Consider the following 24,151-nt stretch of genomic DNA (forward strand, 5'->3'; position numbering starts at 1 on the left):
GCAGAGTGGAGGAGAGGAACATAAGCATAAGCAGAAATCCACTTGCAAGATGCTGGTATGCCACCCTGTTTTTAACAACCTTGGTAAACAATTCATCCAGCAAAAGCAAAATATTTTCTTGAAATTTTCAGAAAACAGTCTTATTATATTTTGCAAACATTATATTTTGAAAAAAAATTCAAACATTTTGCATATCAAACCTGCTTGAATACTTAAAATAATATATGTGACACAAAACAAAATATGTAGGGTTAACTTTTCTTACAAGCTGGCTTTCTGCTGCACTAAAGCATCCAACACAACTTGTTTACCAATTACATGGCAAGCTTTCATACAGATTAATATATAAAGAAAACTTCATGTTGAAATTAAGAAAATGAAATGCAAGAACAGTCTTAAAACAGATATTCAAAGAAAAAATAAGTGGCATACTGGAGGTCTGCCAGGACGACCGCGTTTTCTTTTCCCCTTCAGTTCAGTTTCTTCCAGTTCACTACCAGCATCTGAATGTGCAGTAGTTTCATTTGTAGAATCCCTGAAGGAAAATGCCAGTTAAAAATAAATTAGTAAACAAATTATTAATGCATAACTGAGTAAATATTTGGCCCCAACTCTACTTTTTAAACACAACTAAGGGGCTAGTAAAGCTGGTCCCAAAATGCATGTTGTCAAGCAAGTGAAGCTTTCAGCTCACAGGATGACTACTAACAGGAAGGAGTGTGGACGATGCAGCAGGCAACTGGATCAGTTCTGTGTTCATGACATTAAAATGCTTGGAATATGGGGTGGAAATTGACTGGGATAATAGACAGGTAGGGCATGATGAATATACATCTTTAACCACATTTTTCTCTTACTTAAAAAAATTCACTTTAAAAAACAACAAACTACTGAAATCGAAATCAACATTATTGTTAATAGTATTGTAGAAACATGGAATGTTCACCCAAAACAAATGAAGTTTCCATACGAATCATCAGGTTACTACTGCTTTGGCTACATTCTCCCACTTCTGCCTTCTACCATGCTGCTGCTCCCTATGCCTGGTATATAACTCCCACTGTATCTCCCTCTCTTTCTCCGATAAAAACTTTCACAAATAGCATACACAGTAAAAAAATAAAGCCATCTCATTTTACAGCTGACAACATTAGGATTATACAGAAGTGATGAGACCGTTCAGATCCTGCCCAGAGCAAATATTGGTTTAAGAACCTCCAAACAACAATAACCAACAACTAAAAGTAACAAAATGAAAATGGTGAAAAGGCCCAGGTTAAATGTCTACCTACGGAACAGGTGCCAAGGATGATGGAAGCTTTAGTCCACCAGCATCTGGAGGGCCACAGAGATTCCAGGGATTTTACTTGCTGTTTCAGTAGGTTGGAGAAAGCCCTTCAAGGCATTCATTCACACATCAAATGTTAGCACAGATTTAGGAAACCTTCTAACAGGTCAGACTATTTATTCTCATAGTACAGTACTGCCTACTCTGACTGTCAGCAGCTCTCCACAGTTTCAGAAGAGGTCTGTCCCATCACCTGCTTTGAGATCCTTTTAACTGGAGCTGCCAGGTACTGAACCTAGGACCCTCTCGATGTGAAGTACGTGCTCTACCACTGAGCTATGGATGCTCCATCATTGATGCAAGTTGTTCCTAACCCAAAGTCAAAAAACAAAATGGTATTTTACCTGCAATATAAATCTATGCCACGGCACTCATGAATGCCTAAGTAAAGGGTTCGGGAAAGACCATTCTTGCCTGTAACTGGTACCTCAATTAAGAAAACTATTTCATACTAAAATAGAAGGGAGGGGAGAGGGGGAAATGTTCATTTGTTAAAAGCAGGTGAAGATTGGCAGTGTGAAATTAAAGGAGAATCTGAAAATGTTTATTTGGAGAATAATGATCTGTAGCTGATTTGGATTTCAGAGAGCAGTGCTACAAAATGGCTTCTGTACGATATGTAACACCTTGGGAAATGTATAAAATTTCTAAGACAAGTATGAGAAATGCTGGCATTGAGAGCTATCTAAAGGAGACTTTGTTCTGGTTCACACATCATATTAAACCGTAGTTGAGAACAGTGCCGGATTTACATGCAATCTGAGTGGGCTATAGCCCAAAGCCTCATAATCTGGAGAGGACCTGGCCTCTTGCCATTAAAAAAAAACAAAAAAACAGGCAAATTTTACTACCTAGGCCCAGTTGCTTAGCAACATTAAACACATGATCTATCAGTCTATGACTGCATAACCGTTACACAGGTGCCTACTTACTGTTTAATAAAGTTCATGGAGGCTTTAAAGCTACTCAAAATCAAATGATAAAGTCAATTATGAAACAATACAAGTCCTCAGATCACTGGCTATCATTACAGTGTGCATTTTGAGAACAAGGGAGGATTATTTTATATCATTGTGAATCATAATATTTAAATTTGACTTTTGTGAAAATAATGAGTAAGCGATATAAAAGTGGTGCTAGTAAATGAAAGTGAAAACAGAACAGAAGGAGATGTTCCAACGTTTAAAGCCAATCACATCATATGGCTTTGTACAGCATGCAGAAACAAGCCTACAGAATCGCTCATATACAGAACATTCATTTTTACAAACAGAAGAAAATCAGGTGGACTATATGAGCAGTCTGAGCATACTGAAGAACAACCAGTTCACATACAGAACACAGCTTCCCAAGAACTTTAAGTACCACTACAAGTACAGAAACCTCTGGAGAAAGTGACAATGAAGTGACAGGAACTACAGCCAAAGGCACAAGGTACTGAGGGAACGTGCCATGAGATAGTTACACTGAAAGAAGCAGTTCAAGCCCATTACTGTCTTAAAGAATGGGGAAACAAAGTAAATGATCTCAGCGAAAGTCCTAGCATTACAGACACAAAAATGCCAACTGTTCATGCTAATAGTAATTTCAGAGACAATAATGGCATGGGCTTATGGACCACACTAAATAACAAGGAAATATCATTCTGGATTGATAAAGGTCCATTGGAACGTCAGCACTGGATGGACCTTTTAGCACTTCAAAGTGAACATATAAAAACCAAGCCCAATTCTGCTCAAATAATTTATTCTATTCCACCAAAGTAAATGGCCTACCCTTGAGAATGGCTAGTGTATTCTCCCACAAAATGAAAAGTCTACTGCTTTGTGTGCAAAGTTTTCTTTAACCAAACTACAGCTTTAGCTTCTACTGGATTTGATGACTGGCATCATGCTTATCTTGTTCAAACCCAAGGAAGCTCTAAAAATCATATGAACTCTATGCTGACGAACTTAACAAGAAAGCGTGGTCAAACGCTCGCATTAAAACTCGAAGAGCTAATCAAGGCAGAGCACGATTATTGGAGGCACATACTTCAGTGAGTTATTGTAGTGATTTGGCAGAACATGGCTTTGCGTTTAGGGGAGCTGATGAAGCATTTGGTTCAGCAAACAATGGTAACTTTCTTGGATTGTTTGAATTAATTGCCAAAATTGATCCCTTCCTGTGTGCTCACATAAATCAGTAGGTAAAGGCTCTGGTCAGCCATTGTACTTTTCCAAAACCATATGTGATTATCCAATTGATGGTTAATACACATCAAGAAGCAATACTGAGCAACATCAAACAGACAGGTTATTTTAGTTTATCAGTAGATTCAACCCCTGATGTTTCCCATGTAGATCAATTTATTCTCATTGTTAGATATGTTTCTCTAATGATGGATTACCAGTTGAACACTTTCTGAGTTTTTACGTTCTTGACTCCCGCGCACATCAGCAGAGCACGCATAAGCCTACCTCGCTACACCCCCGTGTAGTGTAACCCTTGCTAAAAAAAAACCCTCTACATAGGGTATTGTAACTTTCATGTCACTTTTGGAAGATGTGTAAGGTAAAAAATATTTTATTCACAGACAAGGCTTGTAATATAGAGGTTTAAGCTATAAAAACCACACAATTGTTTTATCAGCAAAATAGACCGGCTTAGCCGTTTAAGACTACTCTCACAGAAAGAGGTCAGATAGTAAGGAGCATACAAGACTAATTGGGACATTACAGAAGAATCCAACCTTATTAACTCTAAAAATATTTTTTTTGCATTCATGCCCACTTCATAAACACCTAATTCCTGATGTCATTAAAACAAACAGAATAGCACTTTAAGAGCTGAGGAGACAATATCTCAAGTTACATCCTCTTCAGTTACGCTCTAGCTGTTAAGTCTGACCAAAGTTAAACAGACTAAATTTGAAAATGCTGCAGTAAGGAAGCTTTCAGAGCAGATTTAGCTAAACATGAGGGTCCACATTTTCATTCATTACCACACTTGCCATGGAAAGCATGCTGCCATTTTCAAAATGAGCCCCTGGCTTCCTCCTAACAGAGTTTGAGTGGGTGGGGATGGTCCCAACCAAGGTGCAGCAACCATAACCCGCTCCCTAGCACCATAGTTGGGAAAGTTAGGAGCTGTTTGCTGTGTTGCTGAGCACCTTAGTGGCATAGTGCCAAGTCCCCGCCACTTTTCCCAGCTTTGAACTAGAAACTGAGGAGTAAAGGAAAAAAATAAGCCTGATCTCTGCTTCCATGACAAAGTGTTGTGGCAGTCACAATTTTTGGTATGACTACCTTGGTAAGCAAATGATGAAGTTAGAATCCCTGGGGAAAACATAAAAAAGGTTTAATAATGAAAACTGTAAGGTTTGGACAAAAGTGGTCCATGCTGTGCTTCCCAAATAACTCACCTGACCTTTAATCACTTCTAGTTCACACATTTGATTGTTCATTTTTTCAGCTGAGTCACCTGGGAATGCAAGCTATCTACCTGCATCACTCTTTGAATCTAGGCACTCTTTACCAATTGGCTATAGTAGGAGTTGGATGGAGAAGGTAAAGGGTACCGTACTTTTCGCACCATAGGACACACTTTTCCCGTCTTAAAAACTAAGGGGGAAAGTCTGTGCGTCCTATGGAGCGAATGCAGGGGGGAGGCAGGCAGGAAAAGCCCCCAAGAGCCCCACACAAGCTTCGTGCGGCTCTTGCGGGCTTTTCCCCAAGAGGGAGAAGGGACTGACACCGCCAATCAGTCCCTTCTCCCTCCTCTAGAAAAGCCTTGCACAACCTCTCCAGCCGCGGGAGGCTTCGCAAGTCTAAAGAAGAAGCCAGGGCAGGGAGCATGATCCATCCTGTTCACTGCCCTGGCTTCCTCTTTAGACTTGCGCGCCTCTCCAGCGGGGGGGGGGGGGGGGCTTCGCAAGTCTAAAGAGGAAGCCAGGGCAGGGAGCGCGATCCATCCCGTTCGCTGCCCTGGCTTCCTCTTTAGACTTGCGCGCCTCTGGGGGGGGGGGAGGCTTGCGTGCCTCTCCAGCGGGGTGGGGCGGGGGTGGGGGAGGTTTCGCAAGGCTAAAGAGGAAGCCAAGGCAGGAAGCGCAATCCATCCCGTTCACTGCCCTGGCTTCCTCTTTAGACTTGTGCGCCTCTCCAGCGGGGGGGGGGGGGGGGGGAGGGGGGAAGGCTTCGCAAGGCTAAAGAGGAAGCCAGGGCAGGGAGCGTGATCCATCCCGTTCGCTGCTCTGGCTTCCTCTTTAGCCTTGTGCGCCCCTCCAGCCGCGGGAGGCTTCACAAGTCTAAAGAGGAAGTCAGGGCAGGGAGCGCGATCCATCCCGTTCGCTGCCCTGGCTTCCTCTTTAGACTTGCGCGTCTCTCCTGCCGCAAGAGATCTACCAGAGGTAGATCTTAACCCTTGCCTCACCTGGGAGCTTCTCTGGGCAGGAATTCCCTCAGCTTAAGTGGGGTGGGGGAAGTGTGGCAGGCAGGGGGGGTACCTACCTAGACACTGAAGCCACATGTCTCTCAGATGAAAATTGGGAGTGGGCATTGTGTGAAGTGGCTGTGGATCTCCTGCTGCAGAACTGTAGGACTGTATAGAGTTGGGAGGGCCACCCGAGGGTCATCTAGCCCAGCCCCCTCACAATGTAGGAATCACAGCTAAGAACGCCAGGCAGATGGTCCCCCAACCGCTGCTTAAAAGCCTCCAGTGGTGGAGACCCCCAACACCTTCCGAGGTCATAGAATTGCAGGGTTGGAAGGGAACCCTAGGAGTCATCTAGTCCAGCCCCGGTGGACAGCGGGCGCAATCCATCCTGTTGCGCAAGACTAAAGATGCTGCACAAGGCTAAAGAGGAAGCCAGGGCAGCGAGTGGTATGGATCACGCTCACCGCCTTGTCTTCTTCTTTAGCCATGCTGGAGAGGTTTAGCTCCTGGCTGGAGAGGTTGCGCGGCTATGGATCCCGCACGCTGTCTTGGCTTCTTTGCTCTTTGGGGCTGGTGGGGGAACCCGGGCTTCCCCCGCAGCCCCGAGAAGCTCTGGGAGAAGCAGACAGGCTGCACGCAGCCTGTCCATTGCTCTTTGGGGCTGGGGGGAGTAATATTTTTTCCCTTGATTTCCCCCTCTAAAAACTAGGTGCGTCCTGTGGTCCGGTGCGTCCAATAGAGCGAAAAATACGGTATATATTTAGGGGGAGTCTGTGAGGGAATCAGAGCTCTGTGAACAGGAGGAGCCTCTGTGACAAATCATCACAGCAGCAGTGGCAAACCACTAGGCAAGTTCTGCACTTGTTCAAGTTCAACAACAGGGTATGGTGGGCAGGGAAGTAAATTCACAACTTGTTTAACCAAGAGCTTAGCTTATTAAATTTAAGACTTTTTAATTCAAAATATCACAGCAGCTTTTAATTTAAAAGACTAAAGCAGTTATGAGGCTAGGAAGCAAGCAGCAGGGAGTGATATCCTATGAGCGCCATACCTATGACTATATGTCTCTGGCAGCTTGTAGTTTCATAGGATACTAAAATAGAATATAACAATTTGGGTCCTGAAAACCTATTGGGGCACTTCTAAAGGTGGGTGGAGTCAGGATTAGAACCTATACTTCTTAACACCAAAGAGACTTTCTGTTGACATTCATTATTACTAAATGCCCCAGGGTAATTCTGCTACCAGGCACAAGTTCTAATTTTTATCAAAAGCTAGAGCAGATTCCCACTTAAAGTATTTAAACTAGCTCATACACTACCTTCTCAGTTACTTCATATACTACATCCACACTGTACATCAAGAAACCTTTTGACTAGAATCACCAATTAATAGGACTAACGGGTTTCCTTTGGGAGGGTAGTGAAACTGCAATCTGATAGTTGCAGAAAGGCAGATTGCTATATTTCTTTGTCCAATAGCAGCATTTTTCTGCTGTTAGCAGAAAATAAATTGCTTATATATTCTCCAGAGTAACCATCACCAGTTGCAGTTGCTTGAAGAAATACACCAAGCAAGACCAAAAATGCACTGTGGAGTACAGAATCTTGTAGCAACCATATTCTTGCTATTCTCTTATGCAACACAAATAACATGATTTTAAATTCCCATATTCTGAAGAAAAAATGAATATATATGGCACGTTTCCAATAAATTTTATTTTTAGATGTTTTTAGCCATTTTTAAATGTTTTTGTTTTTTTAATTGTATTGGTTTTTAACTACAGAAGTGTTTCCTGCCTGGGCTCCTTTGGGAGGATGGGCAGAATATAAATGTAATGATAAAAAAATTAAATGGTTGAACTGAGTGTAATTTCTTCATCACAATCAAAGTGCACAATCACACATGCGATTAGGAACATTTATTTCAATTTGCAGTTCACCTACCCTCACAGCAGTATTAAAGGCTTTTTGGCTCCTGCATCTCAAATGTTTGCAGTTCTGATGAGAATCCAGGTCTATATACACCTGCCTAGCCAATAAATTTTATTTTATTCCCTAGTTTATCTGCTGGTAGATACTCTGCCAACTTCTGTACCATTAACTATTAGTATTAAGCAGCAGTATATACAGGGTGAGTCCTTTAAAAGAGGCCCCGTGGATACAGAGTACACATGTTCCACGGGGCCTCTTTTAAAAGACTCACCCTGTATATGATTTGTTTTGGAGTATCAAACTCACACCACTGGATTCTCTAATCTCATGGAATTCTCTCTCCAATAAGGCTACACCAATATGACATATTTAGGCGGGGAAACCTAATAAACAATGGGAATGATTCGTGCATTGTCTACTGAACTGTTCTACTGAAAGTCATGAGAAACTCACCATAGTCCATCCAGCAAGTATATCTAGTCTGGCCATTCAGTCAGAGGGAACAGAACAAACTGAGATGCTGCGCCCATATAATATACCTTTAAAACAGACTTGCAATTTTTTACTTGCCCCAAACACAGCAGGTACATTTGCCCTAAAACTTAGGTGCCCACTCTTTATCTCTAATTATTCATGTTCGGTATTTCCAATAGAAAAGGAAGTAGAAATTGCTGCAGTTCATGTTTGTCTGTGGTCAGGAACAGAAATCAGTCAAACAACCAGTACTCTTTGTTTTTAAAGTCCATAAATGAAGAATAATTAATGGCACTTTTTAAACACTGTTTTGAGGGTTTCCTTTACACTGAAATGAATATAGCTTGCATAAGTTACATAACAGTTTTCTAAGCTTTGTTAAATGGTAGACAGCAAGACAAATAGCATAACTATTTGGCAGAAACTGAACTGCGGGGAATGGAAACAGCTCTGACCTCAAAAAATAAAGGTCTCAGAATCAATATCTGAGTACAGTTCCCTCACAATATTGAGCAACCACTACCCATCAACAGGCACTTTAGATTAAGGATATATTTCTTCCTTTTTTGTATTTCTATTTGCCTTGCAGTAAAAATAATCAAAGTGGCTTACAAATAATAAAAAGATGAATTAAACACCAGTAACCCAGTTAAAAAAAAGCATAAGATTCTAAACAAAGAAAAAAATTGCCCCTACTAGGTTCAGAAATTAAGCATTAAACAGTGGTAAATTTGCTGTTGAGCCAGAAAAATTTGTTCATTATAGTTGTTTGGGATTTTAAAATGTTATGGTCAGGATCCCAAATGTCCAAAACCAGATTAACATGCTCCTAGAGAGACCTTTGCACTTGTGCTATTTAAACAGCAGCTCCATATGGCAAGTCATTCTTGAAATGAAGACTATCTAGAGCCCCTACATTGAGGGAACAGATTAATAAATTGTGATATATAGCCTCAATGGTTAAGTATCAAAATTTGTTCATTTATCTGGCGGTAGATCAACGAAACAAATTTGAGAACTCTGGATGCCATGTATTAAATATTACAAGTTTTATCATCATTGTTAAATAGCATGGGGGACAAAATGTTCTGTGGCATTCTGCAGGGTACCAACTCCCAAGGCACCAAACAATACTCATGCCCCCCACCCGGCACATTCTAATAATGGCCTTAAAGCTGGGAATGGTATCACTGTAATACAGTGCCCCCAACCTCACATCCTTCAGCCACTCTAGGAGGATACCTTGGTCAACAATAACAAAAGTTGTGGAGAGATCAAGGAGAACAAGCAGGATTTCACTGCAGTCACTTCCTCTGTTTCTCACCCAAGGAGATACTGCTATTAGGACATTTCATATAATAATAAAATTGTAGAGTTGGAAGGTACCCAAAAGGGTCATCTAGTCCAATGGAATCATAGCTTTTAACATGCACAGGAGGAAGCTGCAATTCCTATTGATGTCCCTGGGACTGACAGCAAACTGTGTATAACTAATATCCAAATGTATTTTCACTTCCTAATTACATCCAAAAAATGTTTATTTTTCTGAACCTTTAAAAATATATGCAAGTTTCTTCTATCTCTACAAGGCAATAGACTTCAGCATCATCTGCTTCAGATAATGAAATTTTGTTTACTACAAAGCTGATGAGTTTATTTTCAAACTTTCTCTATACATTACAATCACATTTTACGTGGAAGTTCAGTTCCAAGGGTTCCACGCATACACAAAAATTGTGCATATCCAAATCTTTGCAGCCACATGGCAGCTAGCAGCTGTACTGTGTGCTGAGTGGGCCTTGCCCAGCAATCAAGGCAGAGAGCCTAAAAGCTCTTTTCGTGTCAGGTCAGCATGGGTTTTCCCACACAAAAAAGAGCTTTTGAGCTCTCTGACTTGCTTCCAGGGCAATGCCCACCCAGCACGCAGGTTCTGGGAGGCCAGGGATGCACATGTAAGATTTTGCAGAAACTCACACAAGCATGCCAAAACTGCCATGTCAAGTGGGCCTTGCCCCCCAAGCAAGGCAAAGAGTTTAAAAGCTCTTCACGTGCCGGGTAACCCAAGCGGACCCAGTGCATAAAGAGTTTTTAAGCTCTCTGCCTTGCTTAGATTTAACGTGTGCAATTTAAACCAGTCTGCCTTCAACTGCATATTGGTGAAATTACACAAATTAAGTGTGTATAAGATGCAATTGTTCTGCATGTTTTTCTATTTTCCCAAGGGTCGTGTAGGTATGGCTCAGACTGACTTCCCTAATGTTAGCTATCATATAAAAGAAAGATACAGAGGCAGAAAGGGTAAAAGATGAAGAGTCCCACTGAAATCCATTAAAAGTCAAAAACTTCTGCTTCCCCACCCCAACAGAGCAGGATTCCAATCAACTTTACGGCCAATTGCAGCACATCAAACACATTATATAAACCCTGTCCCGGAAGGCCATCTCACAGATAACAATGCATGGCCTCCTGCCTAAAAAATTTTACAGTACACAAGCGGGGATTTTGGTAGCTGAAACTCTTGGTCCTTTGTATAAGCACCATACCCAAGGTTACTATTTCTCAGAAACCTCACTCAGATTATTTATTTTATTTATTTAAACAATATATATAACCACTTCACTTCAGTTTACAAAAATACAAAAAATAAAAATCATTTAAAACTATAAAATCTAACATCAATTAAAATGCCTGCTGGAATAGACTTAAGTAGGTACTGGAAAGTTTTGGGGGGGGGGGGAGCCTGTCTGACCTCAACTGAAAAGGAATTCCATAAACCTGGGCCCACAATACTAAATGTACAGCTCCTGGTGAGCACGAGCCATGCATCCAAGCGATAGAGGACCACAAACAGTGACTTCCATGAAAACCTTGGTGATCATTCAAAGATATAAAGAATCAGGTAGTCCTTGAGGTGGACTCAAATTGTTAAGAGCCTTGTAAATTAACACAAGGACCTTCAACCTGGCCCAACAGCGTATAGGCAGCCTTACCTCTTTTTTATACCTTTTAAGCAGCCAGTACAGATTTTTGAGCACTGGCGTTATCTGCTGCTGATAGTCTGCCTTCTCAACAGTCTAGCAAAAGCATTTTGTACTAGCTGGAGACTGACCCAGGCCCAAGGGTACCCCCACATAGAGCACATAGCAATAATCAAGTCTTTAGGTTACAAATGCATTGATCACTGTGGCCAGACTATCCCTAACCAAGAACAGCAGCAGCTGACATACCAGCTGTAAAAGGTACTCCAACCAGAGATCACCTCAGCTTCCAGTGAAAAAGATGGATCCAGTGCCACCCTCCAAACCTGTTTTTCCAGAGGATCTACAACCCCATCCAGAACAGGTAGCTGGCCCATCTTGTGGACATAAGAACTATCAACTCAAAGTGCCTCCGTCTTCCTAGGGCTGAAGTTCAGTTCACTGGCCCTCACCCAGCCCACTCAAGATTATTATGGAGAAGTAGAGCTGTGTGTCATCAGATACCAAACACACAGTAAGAACTTCATTTACCATACAAGGTAAGCAATGCACTTTGAATATTTGGCTGTTGATTTTTTAAAAGAAAGAAAGAAAGAAAATGAACTACTCACTGTAAGACTGGTAACTCTGAAGTAATCATGATGTAGGCCACTATGTTTTAAAACCCAACGAGTATCTTGTGGTGACGTCTTTATCAGCCAATCTCGTAATTATTTTCAAGAAATCTCCAAATCCAGCCTATTAAATAAAAAAGGTAGTTAAGAACCATAATTCTGAAATGAAACTGTACATTCAATAAACCAAAGGATAGGGAGAAGACTCTCTCGATCAAAGTCATGTGTATTTTCCAAATGTGAGGTAGAGGATCTTCCACATTGTGAATGTACAAAAAGTGGGTGGATTTTTCAGTCAGGATTATACATGTTTTTCTAGTTCTGGCCAATATAATATTTGGCGTTCTGAATGCACAAAACCAATGGGAAGCATTTCACAGCATCTTAATCATAACCTCATGTGAAAAATGCATATTCAACTGTTCATTTTATATATCAATTGTTAACTGGGTGACATATAAAAAGGTAACAGTTTACAAATCCAAATAAATAAAAATCTAAAGCACACTTAAAACAATAATTTTAAATAAAAGAAATAGTTTCAAAACTGCAAAAAGTAAAAATACAAGGCCAAAGGTTCCAGAGAGTTAAACAATCACATAAAAACACAGCATATCAGAAATTAAAAGTAGAGCATTAAAAAGGCCTGTAAAAATAGTACTGCTTTTAGGTATTGAAATGAACTACCGTATATATGGCTGGTTTGCATATGATAAACCACAGTTTATCTTAAGCCATGTGTTTTTTGTGAACCCCCCATCCCTCGCCATGCAACTTGCATGGATTCTCTCCCTGCCGCAGGGTGGCCGTACAGTTCTAATAAACCATAGTATGGTTTGTCATTAGGGTTCAAAATTCGCAGGGCACCAGGTGCCTTTTGCTAAAGATTCTCCATTTGCAAGCACCTCAGAAAGTCTGGGTGCCATTTTTTGCACCTGGCTGACATTCAAGGATTACTGAAATGTATGCACTTTGAAGCCTCCAAGCATATGTTAAGGACAAACAATATGTTAAGGAGTTTAACAATAAAGAGTGGAGTGTTTTGGAAACTGAAGTACGGTACCAATATTTTTATTGTAAACATCACATGTATTGACAATTTCTGCTAAAAATGTTTTATTAACAATGTGCCACTTGTGTGAATTGCGTATTAGTTCATGCTTATCAAAATAATAAATAAATAGCGTTGCCGGCCCACTTGCCCCCCACATGGGCGACTAGACATTCTGTTTGGTGCCTACAACCCAGGTCCCAGAAGCCATTTGGCTTCTAGGTTTTCTATCCCAGTTTCTAACACTGCTTGTCATGTTAACTGAACTTGAACTTTAGCTTGTTTGTTTCAACCAAACCTCGAATGGTACGCCAAAAGTAAACCAACAGCAAACCTTTATTTCTGGCTTACTGTTTGTGGTTTGTTTGAAACAAACCATGATTTGGGTTTGAATAATATAGCAAGAAACATTATGGCCTGTTTGAGCCATGCTGGCACTACATGGGAACCCACACAGCAGGGAGAGACACATTCACAATTAAACCATTGGTTTAAGACAAACTATGGTTTATCATAGTATGATAACCAGGCCACTGCACTTCATCAGCATAATTTGGACACTGCACAGTTCAAACTTCTGATATGGCCTATGGGGGGGGGGGAATTATTCAGAGGCAAATAGGAAGCATGCTTAGCCTGGTGACATATACTTTTAAATCACCATTCAATAACCACAATCAACCACAAACTTAATTAGCTTTCCAGAAGCAGTACAACAATTTCTTAAGGCTTTCTCAAAAGCATTGTTTGCCTTGTAACAAAACTATTGTTTTCTTTCTTTTTGCAATTCTTTTTTGCCTTTCTTCCACCTTGCAATGCTTGCATTAATGCTCTTTCCCCTCTAGTTTCATGAATTCCCATGCAGTATTGTATCAAATACTTTATAACAGGGTGGTCCAACAGCAACATTTGATGCCCCCTCCAGATATTCAAAATGACGTGGCTGTTATATTATTTTTGACCTTAGCACAATAATTTAACCTCCACAATATAAGAATGGATCTATACACCATACATCAAACAGTCTTGGATGAAACTGATTATGTTTACCAGTCTGAGTTCAGGCCTGGTTTGGGGACAGAATCAGCCTTTTTCACCCTGATGGATGACCTCCTTCAAAAGGGCGATCGGAGTAGTGTGATCCTGTTAACTCTCCTAAATCTCTTAGCAGCTTTTGTGGTCATTGACCAGAGATCCTCGTTAGTATGTCACGCCTCCGATGCTGCAGATGTTATTGGTGTAAATCACATGCCTGACTGGGAAGAGTGTGGGAATGGAAGACAGTCTTATCTCTTCCACTGTATGTACTATTGTACTGTACTTTTGCTTTTACTTGTCCTATTTTCCCTCTCGGAGCTGGAGAGAGGACGCCATGATTCCTTTGACTGTACATAGTGTGTAAATAAATACATAAAATAAATACATAGATTAGCTCTACGATGTCTCACGCTTCTTGCTGTGTTATGCCAGAAGATTAGTGTGCATACATCTTTTGATATATGTCGATGAAGCGCACTGGAGAAGAAGGGAAATGGCTTTTTCAGAGCTGCACATACCGGAAGACGCTCAGAGTTTGGGGCTGTAGGGGCACCTATTTCAAAATTAATAATTCCAGTCCAATGCAGGCCCTTTAGGTTCACTCATCTGAATATTTTCCCCTCAGCTTTTGTCAAGGGCAGATATTTAAACATCCTCAGAAACGATAGACATTGCTGATTTTTTAAAATATGCCAGACATAGTATAACATATTCTTTTCTACTGCCCACTGTGCAACCAGCTATGCTATCCCCCTTTTTGGGTAGTTTACACAATGAAAGTATCAGATGGTATCTGTCTGACATTAACCCGGAAGTAACTGCAAGGGTGACTAAGTTTTTATCAATAGTATCTCTCAAGAGTGGTGAATGGCACTATTTAGCGGGAAGAAACTCCAATGAAAATCCTCATTATTACATATGTTTACATGGCTGTTTATTTGTATCTATTTTAAAATTTCATATATGGATGTTTTATGATGGCTTGTGTTTATAATGCCTAGTACAGGTTTGGCGAAGTAAGTCCTAAACCAGTGCCTGTATACAGTCACGCATTAGATGGGGCTAATAAATAAATATTGATTCTGAGGTCCAAGAATTGGATAGTGTAACAACTCTGGATAGTGGTACACTCCCTCTGAAAAAGCAGGTGCTCCTGGATCCATTGTTATCAAAGGCCCAGGTGACGTCACATGGTTCAGAGCATCCATTACCAATTTCAGTTGGTGCTCTAACTATGGCTGTTTCTGGACTGGGATAACCCTTCCACAGTGGTGCATACAGTGGTACGCTCATTATTAGAAAACCACAATGCACCTGCTTCAGAAGCCACAACTAGTGCAAAGTGTGGCTGCTAGAGTTCTTAAGAGGGACACCTGGCAGTATACATATTACAACTGCTGAAATATCTGCACTGGATGTCTATGTAATGTCAAGCCAAGTTTAAGGTTTTTTTGTTGACATTTAAAGGCCTAAATAACTTGGGACCAGGATACCTAAGCAGAGCCCTCCCCTGATACAGTAGAAGCTGATCTTTTAAGAACTTCTGATGAGACACATTGTTTGTTTCACAACTAACGGATTGTCACCTGGAGAAACCATGAAGGAGACCTTTTCAGTGGTAACACCCTCCTTCAGTTAAGTTACGTGGGGGAGATGGTGATGACTTTTAAACACCAGTAAAAAAACCTAGGTTTTTCTGGATTCTCTTATTTTTTAATTCTTTGTTTTGTAAACTGCTCTACTTTGTTTATGATTTACAATTGTGTGTTGTTTTCATCTTAGGAAATTTTATTGAACGTTGCTGTATTTTTGTTTCCTTCTTAACTACAGATAGTATTTATTCATTAAAATTAATGTAACAATTTAGCTAACCATTCAAACATGCCCAAATGAAGAAAAAAAATGTAAAAGCCACATCCAGAAAGCTAAAACTTTAAATTTGCAACACATCCAGCTTTTGAAAATAATGGCCATATCACAGGAGCTCTGCTCCTCCATGGTAAGCTACCCCTCTCAACGACCAGAGGACAGTAAATAATTACTATTTGTTGGTTTCAGATGTAATACTACTGCAGAAAAACCCTTGATGAAAGTATTTCATCACAAAGGTAGCATTATGCACCTTAACCAAGAGCTCTAAATTTAGAATGGAAGATCAAGTCATACCAATGACTGCAGTCCAATGGAGTTCTCAGAAGAAAATATTGCTGCCCTTTACTTGGTGCCTATGCCAAAGTTATCTTAATAAATCATTGCATTTAGCAATTCACCCAGCAACTACATACAGGGGACTAGCATATGCAAGTGGGCATATGGAATTCCAAGACAGTGGGTAAGCAAACTGGCAGAGGAGAGTGGGTGTGATCCATTCTTCTATCAACCAGTAGAGTAAAAAGTCACTTTAAAAAATAAATATAAGAGACATATGGCCTAGTTTACATTGAACACTTATGGCTAAGTGCTATGTGTGAACCCTGCCCAATACCTTAACTATGCTTTGTTTACTGCCAACAAATCACAATCTTAAGAAATGTTTTGTTGCTGACTTATGAACTTTGGTTTAAGTATGACTTGATATTACATATAAATCTATCACCCTTCCCTAACCATAGTCCTACCCCAGGTGCTGACCACCAACAAATGCATGAGGCAAGAGCAATTAGAAAACAAAACAAAACTTTGGAGAAATGAACTATGATTTGTTTGATCATCTGTTGGAGAACTCATGGTTAACTATGGTTTAAACAAACCACAGCTTTTCTGCAAATCAGACCAGTATTTCTATGTTGGCTACAGAGGAAGGAGCTTCATTTTCTCTACAGCCAGCCTTGGAAGGTTCATTCTTATTTATAATCCTGCTTTAATATCTAGTTTATGAAACAAATAGATGTCATGGTTCCAGGACACCAACTGCTCTATATATCAAGTGCTCAATCATGCAGTTTTCTGCATTCAGTGGCCCAGATTCAATTTTTAAAATGCAACATCATAGCATCTCACGCACTGAATCAGTGTACTTTGATCTTCAGGGGTCAAGCAAAAAGAATAGCTTCAACTCAATGTACAAGCTGAGCAAACTAAGATAAAAAGAAAATTGAACCACTAAGAACAAAAAATTAAAAAAAAATAATGACCAGATACACATAAAATGCATACTATCCTTTCATTTCCAATAGCTTTAATTTATTTATTTTTGCAGGGGAGACTCTAGAAAATCTTGGTTCTGTATTTAAGCATCAGCAATTCTACTAACATACCACATTCCATAGATCAATTTACCATCGCTGTTGAAATTACAGTAATTTCCAATGTGGATTCCATGAGGTTTCATCACTCTCATTCCTGGCTTCTATATTTCTTCTCTCTCCATCAGGCATATTAGTGTGCATTAACAGCCAGATCATATATACACAACATTGCCTGTGACCTACTAGGCAGTTGCTATAGCAACCACTGCTTTCTGCAATACATGTTATGCATTTTAAGTACCATCAGAGTGGATATAACATGCCTGTCATTAGCAAGCACAACTCATAATAGCTCAAAATGAAAGATACTCCAACAGGAAGTATATTTTGCATGTGGAAATCTTGTGAAGCTTGTTATTTCCAACATATATTCTAATGCAATGTTCTAAGCTAAGGATAAAGATGGTACAAATCTGATACAGCCCTAAATCAGTTTGTATTCTATATAAGCACTGAAAGATTGATACAATTTATTTTAAAAATTGTTTTCTCATACCCAGCCTTCCTCCTGCCTCAGGATTACTTACAACTTTTTAAAGCATCATTATCATTTTTAAAAAAATAATAATTAAAACCATCAACAGACCAATGATAATCTTTAAAAAAAAACAATGCATTCTACTAAAAATGAGCAATTAGCAATGAAAAGCCTAGTGAAATACAAATGTTTTTAATATACCTAAACATTGCTAATGTGAGAGGTAACCAAATTTCAATCAGGAGAAAGTTCAAAAGCCGGGGGCCACCACTGTGCTTCATGCCACTGCTACACAGGCTTCACCCACTGAAAGCACCACCAACAGGCTTCATTCCACTGCTACACAGGCTTCACCCACTGAAAGCACCACCAACAGGACTTTCCTTGCAGATATAAGGGAGAGGTTAAGTCCTTCAAGTACTTGGGCCCCAAGTTGCACAGGGATCATGCTACTAGGAGGCAACCCAGAAACAAAGAAACCAATCAGAGCTATTGACTACAGGCAGCTATAACCTCGTACATCAACTCTGAAGGGAAGCGCTTTTTACATTAGCATGAACAGCAAAAGGGACATTTAGTACAAGGTGGCCATCCTATTGCTGTGTTCCCAAGTTTAGGGGATGCCACTGAGTTCCAGTCTTTTTGATAAGTAGAACAGCAACAACCAAAGTCAACAGTTTACAGGAGGAAGATGACAACTCCAAGTTAAATCCTGATCTCATAGGGTACTATTCAACTAAGTTTTAATCAGAGGAAATGCACTGAAATTAATGGCCTAACTTAGTTATGTTCATTGATTTCAGTTGAATGGCATCCAGTTGAATCCCCCTCTTTTCTTCAAGGAACATGGTGCACACAAGTTGTTCAATCCCCTTTTTGTTTGGAAGCAGGAACAATGGTTGTATCATTAAAGTTAATATTTTAAAAGCCAAAAGGCAAGAAACCCAAATTATCATGAAAATCAATTAAATCATCTTGTAAGTACTTTTCTGCAGTTTTACTAATGCAATGTTGCTTTCTATCTCTGCACAGGAATGTTCTTGGAACCTCCCTGAATATGAATCTCAGCTTTACTTTAAGTATTTCTCAATTTATCACAGATAAATCGTTGATTTCACATCAATTGCCACATAGTCTAAAACAGGCAACAAATATAGTAAATTTATTTCCTAATTTGTTCAAAATTTGAGCTAGCAATCAAGTCTTAAACGAAATGCCTCCTTTCAGTCCCCTAAGATACCTAGCACATAATTTTCTGCCTCTTGGGGCATTTGAACACAATGCTAAATGAACACGTTGTCGTTATCATCACTGTGGTAATCCTTTAATCCTAACATCACCTGCATCACAGCACAAAGCATGTAACATACACACCTATCTATTGCAAGTGGCCACTTACAAAGATCTGTGCCCTTATTCCTCTCTTCGCAAATCCCTTCTTTCCCTATGTAATAATCATCAGTGACAAGAACTGGCCTTTTGATGTCTTGGCTATGGTGCTGTTTCCCCAGAGGAAAAGATGGGAATATTTGCTGGTGCTCTTTTTGTCATCTATCAGCTACCTTCAAATCTAACTTAGGTGAATCAAAAACTGATTGCCTTATCCTGGCAACTATGATTGAAACAAAGAGAAAGCCTACTGGCTTTCTAAATCTGAATTCCTATGATAGCAATGTTATGTGTAGCACAAATATTATTTAGAATGTATGCATTATTTTATTATTGTGACAATACTTAGCAGGATTATAATTTGTTAAGACAGAACAGAATGCATTTTTACTAAAGTTAAATATATAAACGGAAAATATCAGGCTACAATAAGTCAAAAAAGGTTCTCTAGTAGTAAGATCTTATCTAAGAGTTTAAGAATGGTTTGACACCAAAGTCTTAAATGTGGTCTGCAAGAATTCTGCAATGAGGACATTGCACAAGCAAAACTCAATATATAATTATGAACTGCAATGATCTTGGCCAAATGAAATTAGACAATCTGCAATGCAAACTTGTAGAAAAGGATATGCATGCAACTGTTCCCGATCCACATGGCATATATTAATAGTTTTCTCTTCCTCACTTAGAGATCAAAGTCATCATAGAACATAGTCCTTCTAAATTCCAAGGTACAACCTTGCTAAGGCACTGACCATCTTCCACACTGAGAGTAAAGGATCTTATCAAGCCAGTAAAAATGAAACATGTAAACAAGTGGTGGAGTTAATTCATTAATACCTGAATGTAGCTGGAATGTTGATCTTATATCAGAGGCCTTGAGTTAATATAATTTATTTTTTTATTAAATTTGTATACTGCCCTTCATCCAAAGATCACAGGACAGTTCACAGCATGAAAACACAAAATACACAATAAAACAAAAACAGATCAATAACCCTACTCCCACAAACACATTTAAAAAGCCACAGAATGTTTCATCAGCCAAAGGCCTGGTGAAAGAGAAATGTTTTTGCCTGGCACTTACATTGCACAGCATACTACAATTTCCTGGCCTGCATTTTGTATTACCTATTGGGAGCCCATCAAGCAATCTATCACAATCAATGGATGAAAAGGAAGTCAGAAAAGGAGGGAGGCCCACCTCAACTTTTAAGAGACTAGCTGACTATACACCATTTGGTTATGGAGGAAGAATTGTGCTGCAGTATTTTCAAATTTCTTTTTTTTTTAACGGTAACATCATCAGTTACTGCATGTACAGTAGTACCTCCATTTATGTAACCCTCTGGTTACGTAAACTTTGGGATGAGAAAGTGATAAACCCGGAAGTATTTTACCGGGTTTTGCTGCACGCACATGCACAGAAGCGGTCCTCCGGTTGTGAAAACCTTGGGATCCGGCCAGACCTCGTGAACGGATCCTGTCCGCAACCGGAGGTACCACTGTAATTTAAAAATCTGTTTGTTTTTCTAGTGAAATTTACACTCAAGGCACTACACAACTGCAGTAACAAAAACAATAAAATCAGTTTTAAAAAACACCACCTCACACTAGCAGTAACTAAAAATACAAAACAACAGACACAGCCTTAATATATGTAAGAGAAGGCTTGGGAGACCTCCCCAAGGACCAGATTTCACAGCAGTCATGCTAAAACAGCAGCTCTGCTCCAGACTTTCTCATCAAAAAGTGAGAAGTCCATATCTGATCTAGAATATGCCTCCAGATTAACTAAGGCCTTTTCTTTTGGGCATGCCCTTTCATGGATCCATTGGGACTGGTAATCAAAGAGACCCATATTAAGCATCTTTTGTGAGCCTTGGAATCTATCAGTCTTAAGCTGTTTGCTCATTTTTTTCTTAAAATTTATTCTTTGATTTTCTGTCTTAGTCAGGGATTTTTCTGCATAAGTCATATAGGTAAGAAAAGATCAAGGAAGAAAGAGAAGGGTCAGGTAAGTAGAGGAATAAGGAAAGAAGCTGATCTAAAAACGTAGAGCCGTATGCAACATACACTGGCACAAGGGACTTCTGTGCACACAACAAAGAATCATCTTTCACCTCTCTTGTCCCCTCTCAAAATCAGCTGCAGATGGTTGGGGAAGATTTTGGAGGCATGCAGTGGGAGGAGAGGAAATGGTTGTCTCACTGCTCCAGTGGGACCCCACTAGTGTAGCACTGCATACAACCCTTAGCAAGTAAAGAGGCGTAAGAACAGCATGATTTTTAAAATGAGGCTTAAGCATGGTGGGAGGCTGGAGAAAGGCTGTTTGCTTGGGCTAAAACAGGCAGCAAGCTGGAGTATGCCTAGCAGAGCTGGAGGAGTTAAATTGTTAGTTTCTGTTTCACATGTTGTTGGGCAATTTGATAGTTTAACCCAGGGGTCAGCAACCTTTTTCAGCCCTGGGAACCCTCAGACCATGTGGTGGGCCGGACTATATTTTTTGGGGGGTGGGGATGAACGAGTTCCTATGCCCCGCAAATAACCCAGAGGTGCATTTTAAATAGAAGGACACATTCTACTCATGTAAAAACATGCTGATTCCCGGACCATCTGAGAAGGTGATTGGGCCACATCTGGCCCCCGGGCCTTAGTTGCCTACCCCTGGTTTAACCCATTTTCATTGATGCTTCTTCACATGAACTGAAAATAATGCCCTCTCCCACATATGCCTACCTGGCTGTTCAGATCCTGAGGACCAGAGATGCCCCCAAGTGAAACGAAACAAATGTCTAGCAAAGGAAGAGCTGCCTCAGTGGCGGCACCTTAGATATGGAATGGCCTCCCAGAGTCATCTTTCAGAGTTCTTTCTCCAAAGCCTTTAAAATATGTGTTCTTAAAATCTTGACTTTTAATCCCTTCTTTCTATGTTGTATATTTTCAGTTATACCATGAACTAATATTTAAGTTTTTCTCTAAATATAAATTAGTATGCTGCTATTTTCTTTGTAATATTTGCATTTTAACATTGAATTTTGTTTCAGGCATGTAAGCCACCCAGAGAACTATGTTACTGGGTAAAGGTAAAGGTAAAAGGTAAAGGTACCCCTGCCCGTACGGGCCAGTCGTGTCCGACTCTAGGGTTGTGCGCCCATCTCACTTAAGAGGCCGGGGGCCAGCGCTGTCCGGAGACACTTCCGGGTCACGTGGCCAGCGTGACGAAGCTGCTCTGGCGAGCCAGCACCAGCGCAGCATACGGAAACGATGTTTACCTTCCCACTATAAAGCGGTACCTATTTATCTACTTGCACTTAGGGGTGCTTTCGAACTGCTAGGTGGGCAGGAGCTGGGACCGAAAGACGGGAACTCACCCCGCCACGGGGATTCGAACCACCGACCATACAATCGGCAAGTCCTAGGCACTGAGGTTTTACCCACAGCGCCACCCGCGTCCCCTCCATGTTACTGGGTAGCTGATATAAATATTATAAGTAAACAAACACTAAGGAAGAGTGTGTTTTTCCAAAAAATTAAAAGTAAATATCTATGTTTCATCAAAAGAGAATATTCATGGTTTCAGAACTGAATAACTTACACAGATTAAACAGATAAGTCTTAAAATAGGAAAAGCATACCAATATCAACACAGTGCACTCTCCTGCCAGAGTTAGAAAGCATCTCCTGGAGTCTTGTCAGTCCAAGACACAGATCAACCCCATAATATTCTGCCATTGATTGACTGATGTGGCATATAAAATGGCCGTGGAGTATGCACCAAATGATGGTTTGTTGTTTCAACAACTGAGTCATTTATTTGACAGAACGTTTTGAGTATGTACAGTGGTACCTCAGGTTAAGAACTTAATTCGTTCTGGAGGTCCGTTCTTAACCTGAAACTGTTCTTAACCCGAGGTACCACTTTGGTTAATGGGGCCTCCCACTGCCGCCACCGCACGATTTCGGTTCTCATCCTGAAGCAAAGTTCTTAACCTGAGGTACTATTTCTGGGTTAGCGGAGTTTGTAACCTGAAGCGTCTGTAACCCAAGGTACCACTGTACATGCTTTTCTATAACCAAAACTTTCCAAACAAGTCATACTCAGACCTATTGAAATCTGTGAACTTAAGTTGCTGAGGTTCATTGATTACAATGGTCTACTCTGCATATGACTAGTGATGGTTATTAACCTGTATTTTTACATGAAATGTGCCTAATGCAGCCTTCTCGCCATCTCAACATAATGCTTGTATTTTGTGCTTCCAATACCAGAAATAGGCAAAGCAATGAATTTCAACTTTTTTAACTACTGAAAATTTGCCAGGAATTGTGTGTCACCATTCTTCTACAGCAGCAGCAGCAGCAGCAGCAGCAGCAGAAGTGGTTTGGATTTGATATCCCGCTTTATCACTACCCGAAGGAGTCTCAAAGCAGCTAACATTCTCCTTTCCCTTCCTTCTCTACAACAAACACTCTGTGAGATGAGTGGGGCTAAGAGACTTCAGAGAAGTGTGACTAGCCCAAATTCACCTAGCAGCTGCATGTGGAGGAGCGGAGACACAAACCCGGTTCTACTGCTAAGAGACTACCGCTCTTAACCACTACACCACACTGGCAAGAAGACCCAAGATGCCTTAAATGTTAATGCTGGCACACAGAAAAATGCTTATTTTTTCCTGCTACCCTACCTCCTCTATCACCTGATTTAAGATGGAAGAGCAAATTAACACTGATTAACATATGTAAGCAAATATCACAACCATTTGGAAAGCTAAAGTATCCTAACTATTTTGCTGGAGTTTCCTCCCATCAGTCTCAACAAATAAAATTACAAAAAATCACGACCTTTTGAGTTGACGCAATGCCCAAATTTTGGAAGTTAACCAAATTAAGGTTTGGCAACTACCTCTTAGTCTGCCACTGAATTACTTCCAACACAATATCCTCTAATCTCAATTTCAGTAGATGAGTATGGAGAATTTATCACCAACTTTTTAGAAACAGACTTCCTTCTCCTCAACATTAAATATTTTAAGCCTAAGTCTGTTACTTTCATTCCATAGTAATTTCAAAACAAGGTAATGTAACAGCCATAAATTCTAAAGACACCTTTCTCTATCCTCCCACATTTTATTTTATTATTTTGTTTGGCCCACACTTCTTTAGTGTAGTAAGTTTTTAATGTT

General features: G+C 40.2%; 1 protein-coding gene across 4 annotated transcripts in view; it reads right to left on the reverse strand.

Moving 5' to 3' along the window:
• Positions 1–24,151, reverse strand: part of STAG1 (STAG1 cohesin complex component) — a 104,961-nt gene that overhangs the window by 60,830 nt on the left and 19,980 nt on the right. For 3 of the 4 annotated variants that reach the window (XM_083443191.1, XM_083443190.1, XM_083443193.1), the window contains exons 2-3: positions 11,759–11,885; positions 433–535 (exon numbers count right to left, since the gene is read on the reverse strand). In XM_083443191.1, the coding sequence (XP_083299317.1) occupies positions 433–535; positions 11,759–11,787 (132 nt within the window). In that variant the 5' untranslated portion in view covers positions 11,788–11,885. Of the gene's footprint in view, positions 1–432; positions 536–11,758; positions 11,886–17,777; positions 17,903–24,151 lie in introns of those variants that run through there. The other variant, XM_083443192.1, reaches the window with a different exon arrangement.

This window comes from Podarcis tiliguerta, assembly GCF_965153285.1.
Source record: "Podarcis tiliguerta genome assembly, chromosome: 5".
NCBI lineage: Eukaryota > Metazoa > Chordata > Lepidosauria > Squamata > Lacertidae > Podarcis > Podarcis tiliguerta.